The 13526-nt window shown below is 48.6% G+C and overlaps 1 protein-coding gene across 9 annotated transcripts in view; it reads right to left on the reverse strand.

The window, feature by feature from the left end:
* Positions 1-2148: 2148 nt before the first annotated feature.
* Positions 2149-13526, reverse strand: part of PIPOX (pipecolic acid and sarcosine oxidase) — a 97972-nt gene continuing 86594 nt past the window's right edge. For 2 of the 9 annotated variants that reach the window (XM_037008408.2, XM_073235091.1), the window contains 8 exons: positions 12472-12685; positions 12020-12202; positions 11376-11528; positions 10815-10973; positions 10149-10224; positions 7755-9863; positions 4218-4329; positions 2153-2935 (listed from right to left, as the gene is read on the reverse strand). In XM_037008408.2, coding sequence (XP_036864303.2) covers positions 9733-9863; positions 10149-10224; positions 10815-10973; positions 11376-11528; positions 12020-12202; positions 12472-12685 — 916 coding nt within the window. In that variant the 3' untranslated portion in view covers positions 2153-2935; positions 4218-4329; positions 7755-9732. Of the gene's footprint in view, positions 2936-4217; positions 4330-7740; positions 9864-10148; positions 10254-10814; positions 10974-11375; positions 11529-12019; positions 12203-12471; positions 12686-13526 lie in introns of those variants that run through there. The other 7 variants (XM_037008401.2, XM_037008402.2, XM_037008406.2 and 4 more) reach the window with 7 other exon arrangements.

Here is a 13526-nt window from a genome sequence, read left to right on the forward strand (position 1 = left end):
TATTATTTTCTAAATCCTCCAGCCTGGTGAGCAGCCTGGGCCATGCTTGGTAAAGTACTAAGTTTTGCCACCTTTGGGGAGGCTGCCTTTTCACTACAGTGGTGTCCACGTACCCTAGTAAAAACAAAACAAAAACAAACAAAACCTACTCAACTGAGTGTTTCTGCCGCTAGCACTGAGGCCTCAAAGAATGGACTTAAGCTCTTGAGCCTCAGTTTCTCCATGTGTAAAGCAAGGTGGTATTGCTGTCAAGAACCTTTTGGCTTCTAAGTTACAATGGGGCTCTCTCACCTCCACCCCTTCATCATCCCGGGTGAGGAGCGGGACAGACTGGCTGGGGATGGTTCCGTCCAGCAGCCTCGTTGTGCCCCCAGGTCCCCTTCCTTTCCTCTCCTTTTTCCTCGCGGGCTCTGCCAGTCGCTAGTGGGGAAACCGGGTATACTAGCATATTCATATTCATTTGCCTTACCTCTGCCTCTGGCGCACTGGGCCTCTGGCTCTGGCTCCGCCCCCACCTGGAGGTTCTTCCCTCCCTTTCCGGAAGCCACGCCCCTTTAAAGGTTCTTAAGCCGTTGTCCCGCAGAGCACCTCCACACGTTGCTCGTTAAGTTCCAGAGGCGTGGGGACAGCTCTCTCCGCTCAGCACCCGGACGCTACAGTTTCCCGCCCTTTGAAGGGCTCTTGGAAACCCTTGGCAGGAGCTGAGGTTAACCTAGCGACTGGGGCTGAAGAGCGTCCTTCCAGGCCTGTCAGCAGTGACTCCTGGGATGAGGAGGATGATAAAACCAGTATTGGTTCCCATTTGTGGAGCACTTATTATGTCCCCAGTGCTTATGTATTTTGCCTCCAAAATCTCATTTAACGTTTATCACAACTCTGTGAAGTGTCCGTTGTCTCGATAAGAAAACAGGCTCAGAGAGGTGATGTCTAAGTAGATTCCTCGGCTTGGTTCCAGGAACTGGCCGGGCATCTATCTACAAGCTATCCTGGCCCTGTCAGAAGCTGAAGGGAGAGACGAGAAGGCCAAGAATCGTGATCCTCATCTCAAATAGCTGTGCGACTAGTATTCACCAAGCCCTGGCCTTAGGAAGGAAACACTTCTTAGCAATCTGGAGGAGAAGTGTCAACCTCACATTTCTGTTGCTCCTTGTAATTTTCAGAGCAACCTCCATACATCACACGTTTGTGTTTCACACACTCTGTGCCAACAATATAAATAACTGTTCCACATGGCCCAGAATGTGTATTTTAAGCTATGTTCACCTCAGTCTTATTTCATTACAGTACAAGCAAACAATCCAGACCACTGTCTGGTACTTGATCTGAGAGGAATGATTTCCAGGGCAAAGCCATTTTGGAGTTAACAAGGATGCTAGATTTGTTTAGAAGGAATTTTACAGAGAAATTGAGTCTTCTGTAGTGTAAGCCACAGTGATGGGTCATATACATAAGGGTGATTCCCAAAAGGATGTGTGCTTTGCAGTTCAAGTCAGTGACATAAATCTCTCAGCAGAATACTTAAATGTGCAGATAAAATTTGCTTTAAAGATCAGAAGTCAGCTATGACAGTTTTACAAAAAAAAAAAAAACTAAAAAAGGGTATTAAGTTTTAACACCAGCCAAGCAAATTATATTTGAGGTGGCTTAAGAGTCAAAAAGTTCCCACATTTTAATAAAGTTTTATGTTTCATGCCACATCTATGATCTGACTAGATTAGGAAAACAAGCAAACAGATTTGGGGAAGAAAGGACGCTGGGGAATTTGAAAATGGGAAAGTTTTCCAAAAAATGTTTTAAAAAGCCTTGATACCAGGAAGATGCAGCCAGTAGCTTCAGAAACATTAGGTCTTTGTAACCAGGTAAATATAAAATTGTATGTGGTGAACTAGGCCTCATGGCTTATGTTTAATTCTGGGGACTGGCATCAGTTGTAGGCTGGCACCCTTGCTGAGGGCTGCCTTTGGCCCCTGTGGGCATACTGTCCTCTGGAGAGCACAGACAAGTACCCCTAGGGAGTGACACTGCCCTAGAAGGTTCTGCTAGAAGCACAGGCTTCATGACCTGCCTTTGAGGGTCCTGGAGCTTATGTGTGGGACCTGTTCTTTCTGGTGGACCACATCCTGAGCTGGACAGGATTTAATAGTAGAAATGGAGCTTCTGCTCTCCAGGCCTGGCAAAATAAGATAGGGAACCAACTAAAACGTGGGTCCATCTTACACCTCTGTGAATAGGCTTTTAAAGGAACATGTACACCTAACAAAAGTACATATAAAAACACAGAGAAGTAGATAAATATAAGAAGGGATCTCTGAAAATTAGCAGTAGTTTTATTTGGGGATGTGGGGTTATAGATGAAGTATCTGTACTTATAATAAGTTTTCATTTAATGTTTTCTAAAGAGTCTACAGATGTGAGTCTGCCAAACACTAAAGAAGGCCCCAAGTTTTCATATTAGTGTGACTGTAAGAGTAGCTTTTTTTCCTGGCATTTCATATATAGAAATAGTAGCTATGGGGAGTAAACCATGTGGTAAAGCTGCTTGGAAACTGCTTAGAACTCTTGCTCAGGGAAAGCCGTTTTTAAAGCAGCAGGCACCTCTTGCCATGGCTGAGACTGAAGCTGAAAAAGGAACAGATGGGAGGGTGGAACTTGAACCGAATATTTAGGGGAGAAGTGCGATGGGAGAGGGGGCGAAGAAGAGCACCTAAGTGCGACTGCCCATGCAGGTGAGGAGTTTAGCTGAGGAAGCTCCTGTTGGTGATGGAGTGGGCTGAGGAGAAGCCAAGAGTCAAGGTCTTTCAGGATATTTGCATCATGGTTATATACCTTTTTTCTTCTTATAAGATCTGTATGCGTGGAGATGGCTCAGTGTCCAGACATTGTGCTTAGCTGATGGATTTGTGCTTCTCCAACCAGACTACAGGAGGTTTAGTCCCTTAAAGAAAAGGTATTTTTATGTTTCAAAGTCAAGTGACCAGTGAGTTCCCTGAGAAAATGGTAAGGTATAGATATTACAAAAGGAGGCCCGGGATTTCAGGCTTGCCGAAGTTCAGGGGGGAGCAAGTCCCCTGGGGCGTGGGGGTGATCTTCATCTCCCTCCCCACCCCCATTCCTTGCTCCCCAGTAGAAATCAGCTACAAATCTCAGCTTGTTGGGAACAGATGGCTTTGGCTGACGAATAAGCCACCGCAGGCTGCTCCACCTGTTCTCGGACTGGAATAATCAGCTCCAGACAAACATCGGCGCTGAAATAACTCATGGCAGCGGGTGATGCGCAGGCACAGATTCCAAAAATCTCTTCAACAGACCCCCTCCAATTCTCTCCCCTCCTCGGGCCCTAGAGGCCAACAGGGAAGTAATGGAGCGGAGAAGACGGATCGGGTCCCAAACTGAGCAGGATGTCCGAGGTGGTTGGGCCGCAGGATGGAGGCGGGACGGAGTTGTGCTCGGGAAGGGGGCGCGGGAAGGGGCGGGGCGCGGGAAGGGGCGGGGCGGCGTGCGGGGCATTCACCGTGGCAGGGCGGGTGTTATTTCTAAAGAGCACATGCAGAACGTGGGAATGGTTGGTCCGTGTCAGGGATAAGTGTGACGAGATCCAACCAGTTGCGGATAGTAGAAAACTGAGGATTTAGGATTCATTTGGATTTGTTCAACAAAGGAGTGAGATGCAAAATAGAACCAAGCTAACAGCGAATCTCTCAGCAGCTCAGACAGTTCTGCCAGCAGCTGCTGGGGGTAGTGGGGGTAGTGGGTTCCTGTATTTCTGTGTAGACTTGTGTTCAGCCTCCCTTCATTTCCTTGCTGAAGTCATCTGGACTAATGTTACCGGGCAGGGGTAGATGAGCCCACGGGGGAAATGACAGCGCAGGGAAGCAGTGGTGACCCGCAGTGAGGGGCGGGGTGCCTGCTGAGATGGGGGTCTGGCTCTCCTGTGGAGTCAGTCAGGAGAGGACAGGGACTGAGAGAGAAAAAGGAGGACGAATGCTTGCCCTAGGTGCCTCAGGCAGGCAGCTCCCTTTGTCCAGGCACCTGGCCTGGTGCACAGGTCAAGGCGGCTGGGTCCCCAGAGGCCATGCTGGCTGGGGAAGGAGCCGGCAGACCCCCAGTTGCATCTCTAACTGCCAGATATCATTTCCCCCAGGTGACCCCTGTACCCTGCCTGAGGCCCAGGGCATTGGAGGACAGGGCCCTCACCTATCATTTAGGGTCCCACAAACCTGTTCTTGAAGCTGGTTGTGAGCATGGAGTTGCCATGGTGGCGCCTGTCCTGCTGAGTGCCTGGTTCTCACCCTGCGGCATATTAGAAATATTCAAGGAGCTGTTCCTGTTCTGTTTTGTATACAAAAAGTAAAAAGAACAGTATAATGAACTTCTTTATCCATCAAGCAGCTTCAACAAGTAACAGGAAATCTTGTTTCACCTACACCCCGACCCACTTCCCCATTCCCTTTACTGGATTGTTTTGAAGCAAACCCCAGATATGATAGCACATTAAGAAATACTTTAGTATCTGTCCCTCTAAGAAAGTAAAATGACTCTTTTAAAAAGTGTAATCACACCTAAAAAAATTTATCAATAACTTCTTAATACCAAATATCCAGACAATATAATTTATACATTAATAATGTAATAATTTAATAATTTATTAGTTCATTTTATATATTTATAAAGGCACATATGTTTTTAAGTTAGTTCTAGTCAGGATCCAAAGTCGAGGAGCTTTTAAAGAAATACTGTGCCTTCTCCCTCAGGGATTCCTATTTAATTGGCCTTGGGTGGGGCCCAAGCATCATATTTTTTAAAGCTCCCTAGGTAGTTTTAATGTGCAGCCAGTGTTGAGAAATGTTCCACCTTTCCCCCTAAGAGCTTCCTGCCAACTCCTCCTCATGCAGGCTGTTAAATACCTCTCCCTGCCTCGGGCCAGTAGACCAGACAGCTCCCAGAGCAGTGGGCACTAACACACCTACCTGGAGGAGTCGGCTGCCCATCTTCTCCAAGCTCCCCTTTCTAAGGGGGCTCCAGCTCTCCGTGGACACAGCATTCCTTTTCCCTACAAATTCACAAACCATGTGGGCCTGTTCCCCTCTTTCGCCCCTAATATGCCTGGTGCCTGTTCTTACCTTACAAGCATAGCCAGTTTCTTTCTTTTTTTTCTTTTTCTGCATGAAAATAGCAAAATTCCTGTCTCTAAAAAAGTGAGAACTTCCCTGAGGGCTGTACTCACTTCGCTGCTCAAGGGGCTCAGCCCTGCACTGGAGCAGAGCAAGGGGCCTGCTGGGCGCTTGGCAGCAGATGTAAGGGAAACTGGGGATTGAGTGGGACTTGAACCCAGCACATTTTGGGGAACCTAAGAAACCTTTCTCTCCCCAAGATGTTGGTCCTGGGAGCATTTTTGAGAATTACGCCCAGGTCCTTAGCTCACAGCCAGCTGCTGCTTCCGTTCACTCCCCCACCCCTCCACTCCACCGGCCTTTTGGATTCCTTCCTGTGTCCCCCATTCCATGCCTCACTGAATGTTGGAGAAACAAATCTAGTCTAAAATAATGAGCAATCAACTCCACTGATGCTTGGGGCAGGCTGGGCAGGGGCTTGGGGGGAAGGGGTAGGGAGCTGAATCATTTATAAAGCTTAATAAAGATGCAGATGAGCATGCTGACTAGGAGCCCCAGAGCTGGTCTTATTCATTATTCAAAGTTATGTAAATGCCACTGGATCCTGCCTGTTAGAATCCTGCCCCTTGTTCCTGCTGCTTCTCCCTGCCTGACAGATACAGCCCCCTGTGCCTCCCCTTCCCACTCCCAGGTGCTTCTGCACCCTGCTGTGCACCTTTGCCCAGGTACCCATTTCAGACCCAACCTCCAGAGTAATAATATCCTACATCTCCTCTCTAGCCAGAAGTCATCCACAGGTTTGTGGGGGAGGCCATGGTCTTCAGGCAAACCTAGCTAGGCCCAATTAGATGGGCTTCTCATTTTTAAAGATTTCCAAGGAAAGAATACCATAAGAATACTTATACACATGTTTTAATAACGCACTAATCTACTCAGTGGGGTGGATTTCCTGAGATCTAACTTAAATCCCTCTGGTTGCACTGGAATTCCACCATTGAAACAGAATATCCAATAACCAAATTCTCTTTAATCACTTTCTGAGAAGTAAAATGCAGGCATCAAATCACTTCAGCCTACTGTCTCCAAACTAACTCATCCTTGTTGCCTCCTTTTACCTTTTTAGACACCGGAACCTTCTCCCAAGTTACCCTCACCCTCTTTAAGCTCTTAAACCTGTTCTGGGATACCAAATTCTGGTGAGGGTTTAACTAATACTAACTACACTATATACTTCCTCTTTTCCACATCATGATTACTGATTTGTACCCCACAATTGCCTAGGACTCAAATTCTTAGGACCAAAATTACTTTCCTCTGACTCTCCTTTCTGTGTACTGATCTTTCCCTTTTTTCCCCATCACCCCCTCATTTTTCAGTTTGGTGAGGCTGAGAGATGAAGAATCGGGTCAGAGTCTCAATGGCATCGATTGCCTCTGCTTTCCCTTCTTTTCTGGACTGGCTGTCCTCCTCCCCACCCCCAATCTATTTTTAGCCTGCCTCTGTTTTCCTTAGTCTGGTCGGCAACCAAGCCAGCCTCTTTCTCTTACTGCCCTTATCTCTCCTTTGCAGCCTGTGCAGACCCCAGCTGCCCTCCCAAAGGTCTCTTACTGCCTGGCCAACATATTTGGATTTTCTTCCACTTTGAAGATATATAGGGTCTGCCTGAACGGGATGCCTTGCCTCACTCCAGCAGAAGGGAAGCCAGAAGACAATGCTGGCAGGTCTGTTTGGACAAATCCCGCAACGTGACTAAAACCCTCCGGTAGTTGTCCTCCAACCCCTTCCACAATGGCTTGTCCTCTCCCCTATGCCCAGGGACTCTTTATTCCCTCTATCCCTTCTTCCCCTCTACGACTCCATCCCACCCTCAATGCGAAACGTTCAGGTCCTCCCATGTGAGCATGCCAGCCATTGCCTTTGGCTTTTGGGGTATGCAGCATCTCTTGAGGTCATTGCCTTCCTTCTCGGACTGCACATGGCTAGTCTCTTCTTACCAATTCTGGTTTCTCTCCACTCTTCCCTGACTCATCCTCCCACACCCTTCCTACCCCACATGCCCCTGTCCCCCACTTGCCCTCTGTTTCTAGGACACACTGACTCGCTTGTAAAGGGCCTCAGCCAGCTCGGGGCTTGTCAGCTCCCCCACTTGTCCTTTCTTGGCCTCCTCTAGACATTGGTCCCCTCCTTTAGCCGTCACCAGCAAGATGAATAAGGCTGGATATTTTGGAAGGGGAGCTGCAGCTGGCTGGGGAAGGAGGTGGCAGAGAAGCAGAGGCAGCGGGAACTGCGGGCAGCCATGGTATGGGAGGGACACGTTCCCAGCATCCTTTCTCCCAACTTTGCCATCTTTGGAGCCGGCTGGATCTTCCACTGATCTTCTACTCATCTCTCTCTCTCTCAGGAACACCACACCTTGCTTTAGAATTTACCACATTCCCTTACACACATCCAGGTATCTGCATGACACATTGTCACCCTCCTGCAAGTTTGCTCCAGCTCCGGCTCCTCATGCTCCTCATTGAGTCCTGCCCTGACCACCGCCACACGGGGCAGCCCCTCCCCCGGCATTCTCTACTATCCTCCTGCTGCTGTTTCTTCCCCAAGGCACTTGTCAGCCTCTACTGGATGAAATGTTTTACTTACGTGTATTGTTTACATGTCTTCTCCTCACTGGACTATGTAAACACCACAAGAGCAGAGATTTTCATCTGTTCTGTTCATGGATGTATCCACAATGCGTAGCGTGGTGCCTGGCACACAGGAGAAGCTCAAGAAATATTTGTGTATTGAATGAATAAGTGAGCTTATTTGATCTTTACAGACTCCTGTTGAGTTAGTCAGTATTATTAGTCATGCTTTTTTTTATTGGGGTAAAATGTACATAACATAAAATATACCATTTTAGCTATTTTTAAGTGTACAGTCCAGTGGCATAAAATACATTCACTTAACCCTGTTTGTGTTTGTGCTGTGTTACACCATGACGTTGTCACCACCACAGTCTCCAGACGGCTTCATCTTCCCAGACTGAAACCCTGTGTCCATGAAACACTAACTCCTCGTCTCCCCCCGCCCCTCACGTCAGCCCCTGGAAACGGCTGTGCTACTTCCTGTCTCTGTGAATTTGACTATTCTAAGGACCTCATATAAGTGGGATCCTACCATACTTGTACTTTTGAGTCTGGTTCATTTCACTGAGCATCGTATCTTCAAGGTTCACCCATGGTGTAATATTGTCCCCACTTACAGATATGATCAGTCCCACTCTGCAGAGGCTGAGGTTCAGGGAACCACCTGAGAACCCGGAAAAAGCAAATGTAGACAGGGTTGGTGGGACTGGCTGGCTGCTATGATGATTCCCTGGAGAAATCAGTGCTGTTCCATGTGCCTAGGCCTCTAAGGCAGTTGAAGAGTAATTTCCTCTGTGTTGTACTTCCTTTGGGAATATTTTTAGTCTTATTCCCATTTCCCACTCTTTCCCCCAGGTGACTCCTAACATTTCCACCCCACTCAGCCCGTTTTTCTCTCCCCAGAGCACTGTAATTCCTATTCTCTCAGGTCAAACTGGTGTGCTCTGGAGCCTCCTACCTGGATTTCATCTGAGTGCATTCTGCCTTGCTTGAGGCCTTTTTTACACCCCTCACCCTCCCACCCAGCCTGGGGTGCTTATGAGCCTGTTCCCTTCCAAAGCAATTAGTGCAAGGAGGCCAGCCGACTTGGCTATAATGCCGTTTCATTAAGTGGGAGCAATCCTAATGATAATAAAATGGCACATTTAACATTCAAACATTGAACAGGGTTTCTAAGCGAGTGTGTCTCTTTCTTTCTGGTATAACAGCTCCATCTTCATAAGGACCTGACAATACACCCTAATGAGAGACTGGGGAACTGAGCATCTTTACAGAAGCAGAGAGAGGATGAGAACCAGACAGAAAAATCCAGGGAAAGAAGGTGTAGTGCATCGAGGGGGTAAGGACCCCAAGGATTCTGTGGGATGGATTCTGTGGTGCTGATTAAGACAATTAGAGTCTGCAAGAAACTAGGTTACATGGAAGATAAAGCCCACCGCAGATTTTAATGCAATACAGCTATTTGTTTGCTTGTCAACACATTTCTATCAACCAGTATTTGTTGTGCACTCAAGATGATCCAGATTTCATGGGGCTTTTGTAATGGAGGGTGGCTCCTCTTTTAGGAAAAGGAAGTCCAAGGGCAGCAGTGTTCTATCTATCATCTTGGTTACCTCCCCTGGGCAGATTTTGTCAAATCCAACCCAAGTTCATCAAATGTCACAGTGAAGAGAATTTTAACAACTGCCTTGGTCTCCTGAGCCAGTCCTTACGTCCCCTCCTTATTGAGACATCCATCTCAAAGGTCCTCGCTACTCTGTGATTACAGAATATCTGATTGACCTTTTGGAAGCAAAAAAGTAGTAGGATTGGGTAACTGGCCAGGGAAAGAAGGTAGCTTCAATCATCTGGTGTGGATGAGAGACTCACAAGAGGCAGAAAAAAAGGACTACATCTCACAACCACTTCCTTCAGCTAAGAAGTCTTTCCCTACCACACAGAAGGCTTTATTTCCAGCTCCTGTGCACAGAAGGGAGGCTGCTGGCCAGGGGTCAAAGGTGGGCTTTGCCCAGGCCAGGAAAGCGGCTGATCCGAAAATGTGTCAGGTCATAGGATGGTGTTAATTTCATGCTTAATTCATACAGGATCTTCCCCACAACAGGGGCCAGCTTGAATCCATGTCCTGGGGAAGGGAAAGCAGGCTGTCAATTGCTCTCAGACACAGGGGCTGTGCTCTGGAAGTCCACCACAGTCCAGCTAGGGCTAAGTCTCCTCTTGGTCAAATCCCAAAGCCAGAAGTTGACTCCCACCCCGTTCCCCTTCCCTGACTGCTCCACCCCACCTCTTAAACACTCAGGATCTGGGCTTTGGCCCTTATCTGGCCTGCTGAAAGCACAGAGAACACCATATTCCCTACCACTGAGGGAGGCTGGCGTTAAGGCACCCTTCTCCCCCTGCTCAGACTCACCAGAGAATCCAGCACCAATGACAATGTTGTCATACTTCGGGTGTTGATCAAGAATGAAGTGCTCATCGGGGGTGTTCTAGAAAGAAACACTCACACCTGTGTCCTCTGAGGATAGAACAAGGAGGAAGAACCACAGGCTCATGGGGAAGGGGAAGAGGCTGAGGTTCTTTCCAGAAAGAACGGGAATGGGGCACGGGACTGCTTTCTGCATGCCAGCGCCCCCTCTGAGAATGCCATTCTTTCTCATTTGCCCATCTGCCTCTTCTCTCATACAGAGAGCTAGGAACACAGTAGGCACTCAGTTAATGTGTATAAACTAACTTTAGCCAAGATGCCTCAGGCCCGGGTGACATCTGTCTCATCTCTTTGTCCCTAAGGCCTGCTCAACTAGAACATCTTGCCAAAAAATCTTTTAGAGCTCTTCTGGGAAACATAGTGAAGGACTGCCAGGCAGAAGCCTAGTTTCCTAATGAAAAGGAGTATGAATAACCTCTAATGGGCCCTCTCTGGTGGAGGTGAAACTTCCTGCAGAAATGAGCTCATTTGTTGCAAGTCACATACTATGTCAGGGGTCAAATAGAGTCAGGCCAGAGAATCACAAGGTCAGTCTCCTTCCCCTGGTCTCCAGGGTGTGAGAGGGCCCAGCCCGGCTGCCCACCCCCTTACCGTGTACATGCAGTGCTCCATAATGGCAGGCTCAGGCTCTAGGTCCGTTAAGTGATCATGGACAAAGCGGCTCAGGATTTGGACGTCTTGGATGTCTGAGAATGCTGCCAGGCAGTCCCGCTCTTCAGGATCTGCATTGTTGCCGTGGTGATAGCAGACCTGGCTCCCAATCAGAGCAGTGTGAGCTGTGAGGGCCGGCCTCCCGCACACCCGCCCAGTCCAGGGGCACACTGCACACAGAATGCCCCCACCCATCGTCCCAGCCTGCCCCAGTCCTGACAGATGCTATTCGTTCCCCCCACCAACCCTATGTTTGCAAAGGAAGGGCTCCCTTTGCTAGCCCTCAGGACAGCTGGGGGCCTCAGGCTCCTGCTGCCCACAGGATTGTTTCACCCAATCCTGCTGTCATTTACATGTTCCCTTTTGTTAGGATGCACAAAAATCTCTAAGTCTCTGTCTCTTCTCAGCCCTACTTTCAAGGGAATCTGTAGAAGGAAAGTTAGAGTGCTGCCGCAAATCTGCATGGGCCCCTGCTAGCCTTCTCTAGGCCTTCCCGCTCACCTTCATCAGCCCTGGGTACTCTCCAGAGGGCAGCCCGTAGATGTGGTAGGGAGTCAGGCTGAGGCCCAGGCCCAGGAGGCACGGAAAAGCCTGGGACACACTGTAGCTCCCGGGAACCTTTTCTTGCCAGTAACACACATTGATCCGCAGGGTCTTGAAGCAGAGAGAGGAAGTGGGAGGTGAAGGGGGAAAGCCATGGACTCTGTAAACAACATGAGCTGGTTTTTTCTGGGATCCTGTAGCCCTTTAGCACAAGCTCAGATGCCCTGCTTAACACATCCATCCCTGTTTCACCCAACCCTCATGTCATTTACATGTTACATTTTGTTAGGATGCCCAAAAATCTCTAAATCTGTCTCTTCTCCCGTAAATGCCCCAGCCCTTCTTCTCTCTCTTTCTCATATTCACTGAGTGCTTACCATCGGCCAAGCCATCTCCTACGGGTTTTATGTATATGGTCAAATTTAATTTTCCACCAGCCCATCACCATTTTACAGGTTGTAAGACTGAAGCTCATGAAGAGAATTAATTTGCCCAATGTCATCCACTAGCAAGTGGCAGATCCAGGACTCAAACTCAAATCCATTTGGCTTCAAGGTTTCTTCTCTTAAGCACCAACTCTCAGGCTTCCAGCACCCCTTTACCTGGAGAGGCAGTTCAATTCCCAGGGGATGGAGGAGCCGGTTGGTCCAAGGACCTGCTGTGATGATCAAGCTCTTGGCTTGGTAGCTCCTGGAGGTACTTTTCACCATGACTGGTAGCCCTGGTTTTATCTCCATTACCTTCTCTCCATCATGCACTAGGCCTCCTAGCTGTCGAATTGCATCCTGAAAGGGCAGGAGCAGAGGGTGTGAATTAGTTATATATGTGATTCACCCTGGGGGACAGAGCCCTTCACTTAGGGCAGAACAGATTCTAGACTTCCTCTCCCATGTTGACAAGGCCTAACAGGGCTATAAAACTGCCCTGCCACAAGGTGGGGACTAAAGCCAGCAGGGCAAAGGCTCTCATCCAGCAGGGGACTGGGGAGCTGGCTGGCTGGGACCTAGGATGCCAGAGCAGTTGCTGCATTGCCCCTAATGCTGCACAAGGTCACCTGGAGGGCTCTGAGGGCCTTGTCTGCATACAGAACTCCTCCAGACTTGTCCAAGAGCCCCACTTCTCCCCTGGCCAACCGGATATTGGGGAAACGTAGCTTCAGTTCTTCAGATGGAAGACACTGGTGTTCCACCCCCTGCCTAGATAAAGCAGCCTGGATTATCTTTAATTCTGGATTGTCCTTCAGTCCCAGAAGCAATAGTCCAGTCTGCCTGTCAAAAAAAAAAAAAATAGAACACCTGGGTGAGGGTGTGCAATAGGGTCCGAAGCCATTCTCTCATTCTTCAGCAAGAGCCCCAGCGCCAGGGCATCAAGGAGAGGCCTGGCCTCCAGTTCAAAGAAAACAGATAAAGTCATCTTGATTCTGTGTTAGGGTCCCAGTATCATTGAGCTGGTTTTCAGTCCATTCCCAAGTCTCCCCAGGACTCTCACTGTTGGTTTGCTGGTCCCTCTGTCCTCCCTCCTCAGGATTCATCCTGCCCTTTAAGGCAAAGGATTTACTCTTTCATCTCCATACCTAGAAAGTGGTAGGATAAGAATTGGGTAAGATTTCTTCCCCTTCCTCAGGTCTCCTACCGTCCCCCCTCATATTGATTTCTATTCTTTATCCTCTTTGCCCCCTACCTGCACCCTGCTGCTCCTTTTCCCTGACCTTTATCTTGTCTTATAATACTCTGTGCCTTCTGTGTCTCTGTCTGTCTTTCAATGCCTTCTCAGAAGCTGCCCCTCTTTGTAGAAAGGGTCCTAAATTTGTTGATCTGGCTCTGAGTCCAGTCCATGTCCCCCTGTGACCCTGGATTCTCCTCTGTGACACATGCCTGTTGGACCATTGGGGGTTCCACACCAGGGTGGTACTGCCCCTCACCCAGGGGCATGTGGACATGGCATGGGCCATTTTTTTAGCTGTTGCAACGCCTGGGGATTGCTGCTCACATTTAGGGGGCAGGGACGAGGGATGCTAAGCCTGCAATGCTCAGAAGACCTCGCCAAAATGCCCATAGCACGCTCCTGCACAAATGCCAATAGATGGTCTCTCAGGACTCTAGCAATTAA

The sequence above is a fragment of the Manis javanica genome, chromosome 4 (genome assembly GCF_040802235.1).
Source record: "Manis javanica isolate MJ-LG chromosome 4, MJ_LKY, whole genome shotgun sequence".
In the NCBI taxonomy this organism is placed as follows: Eukaryota; Metazoa; Chordata; class Mammalia; order Pholidota; family Manidae; genus Manis; species Manis javanica.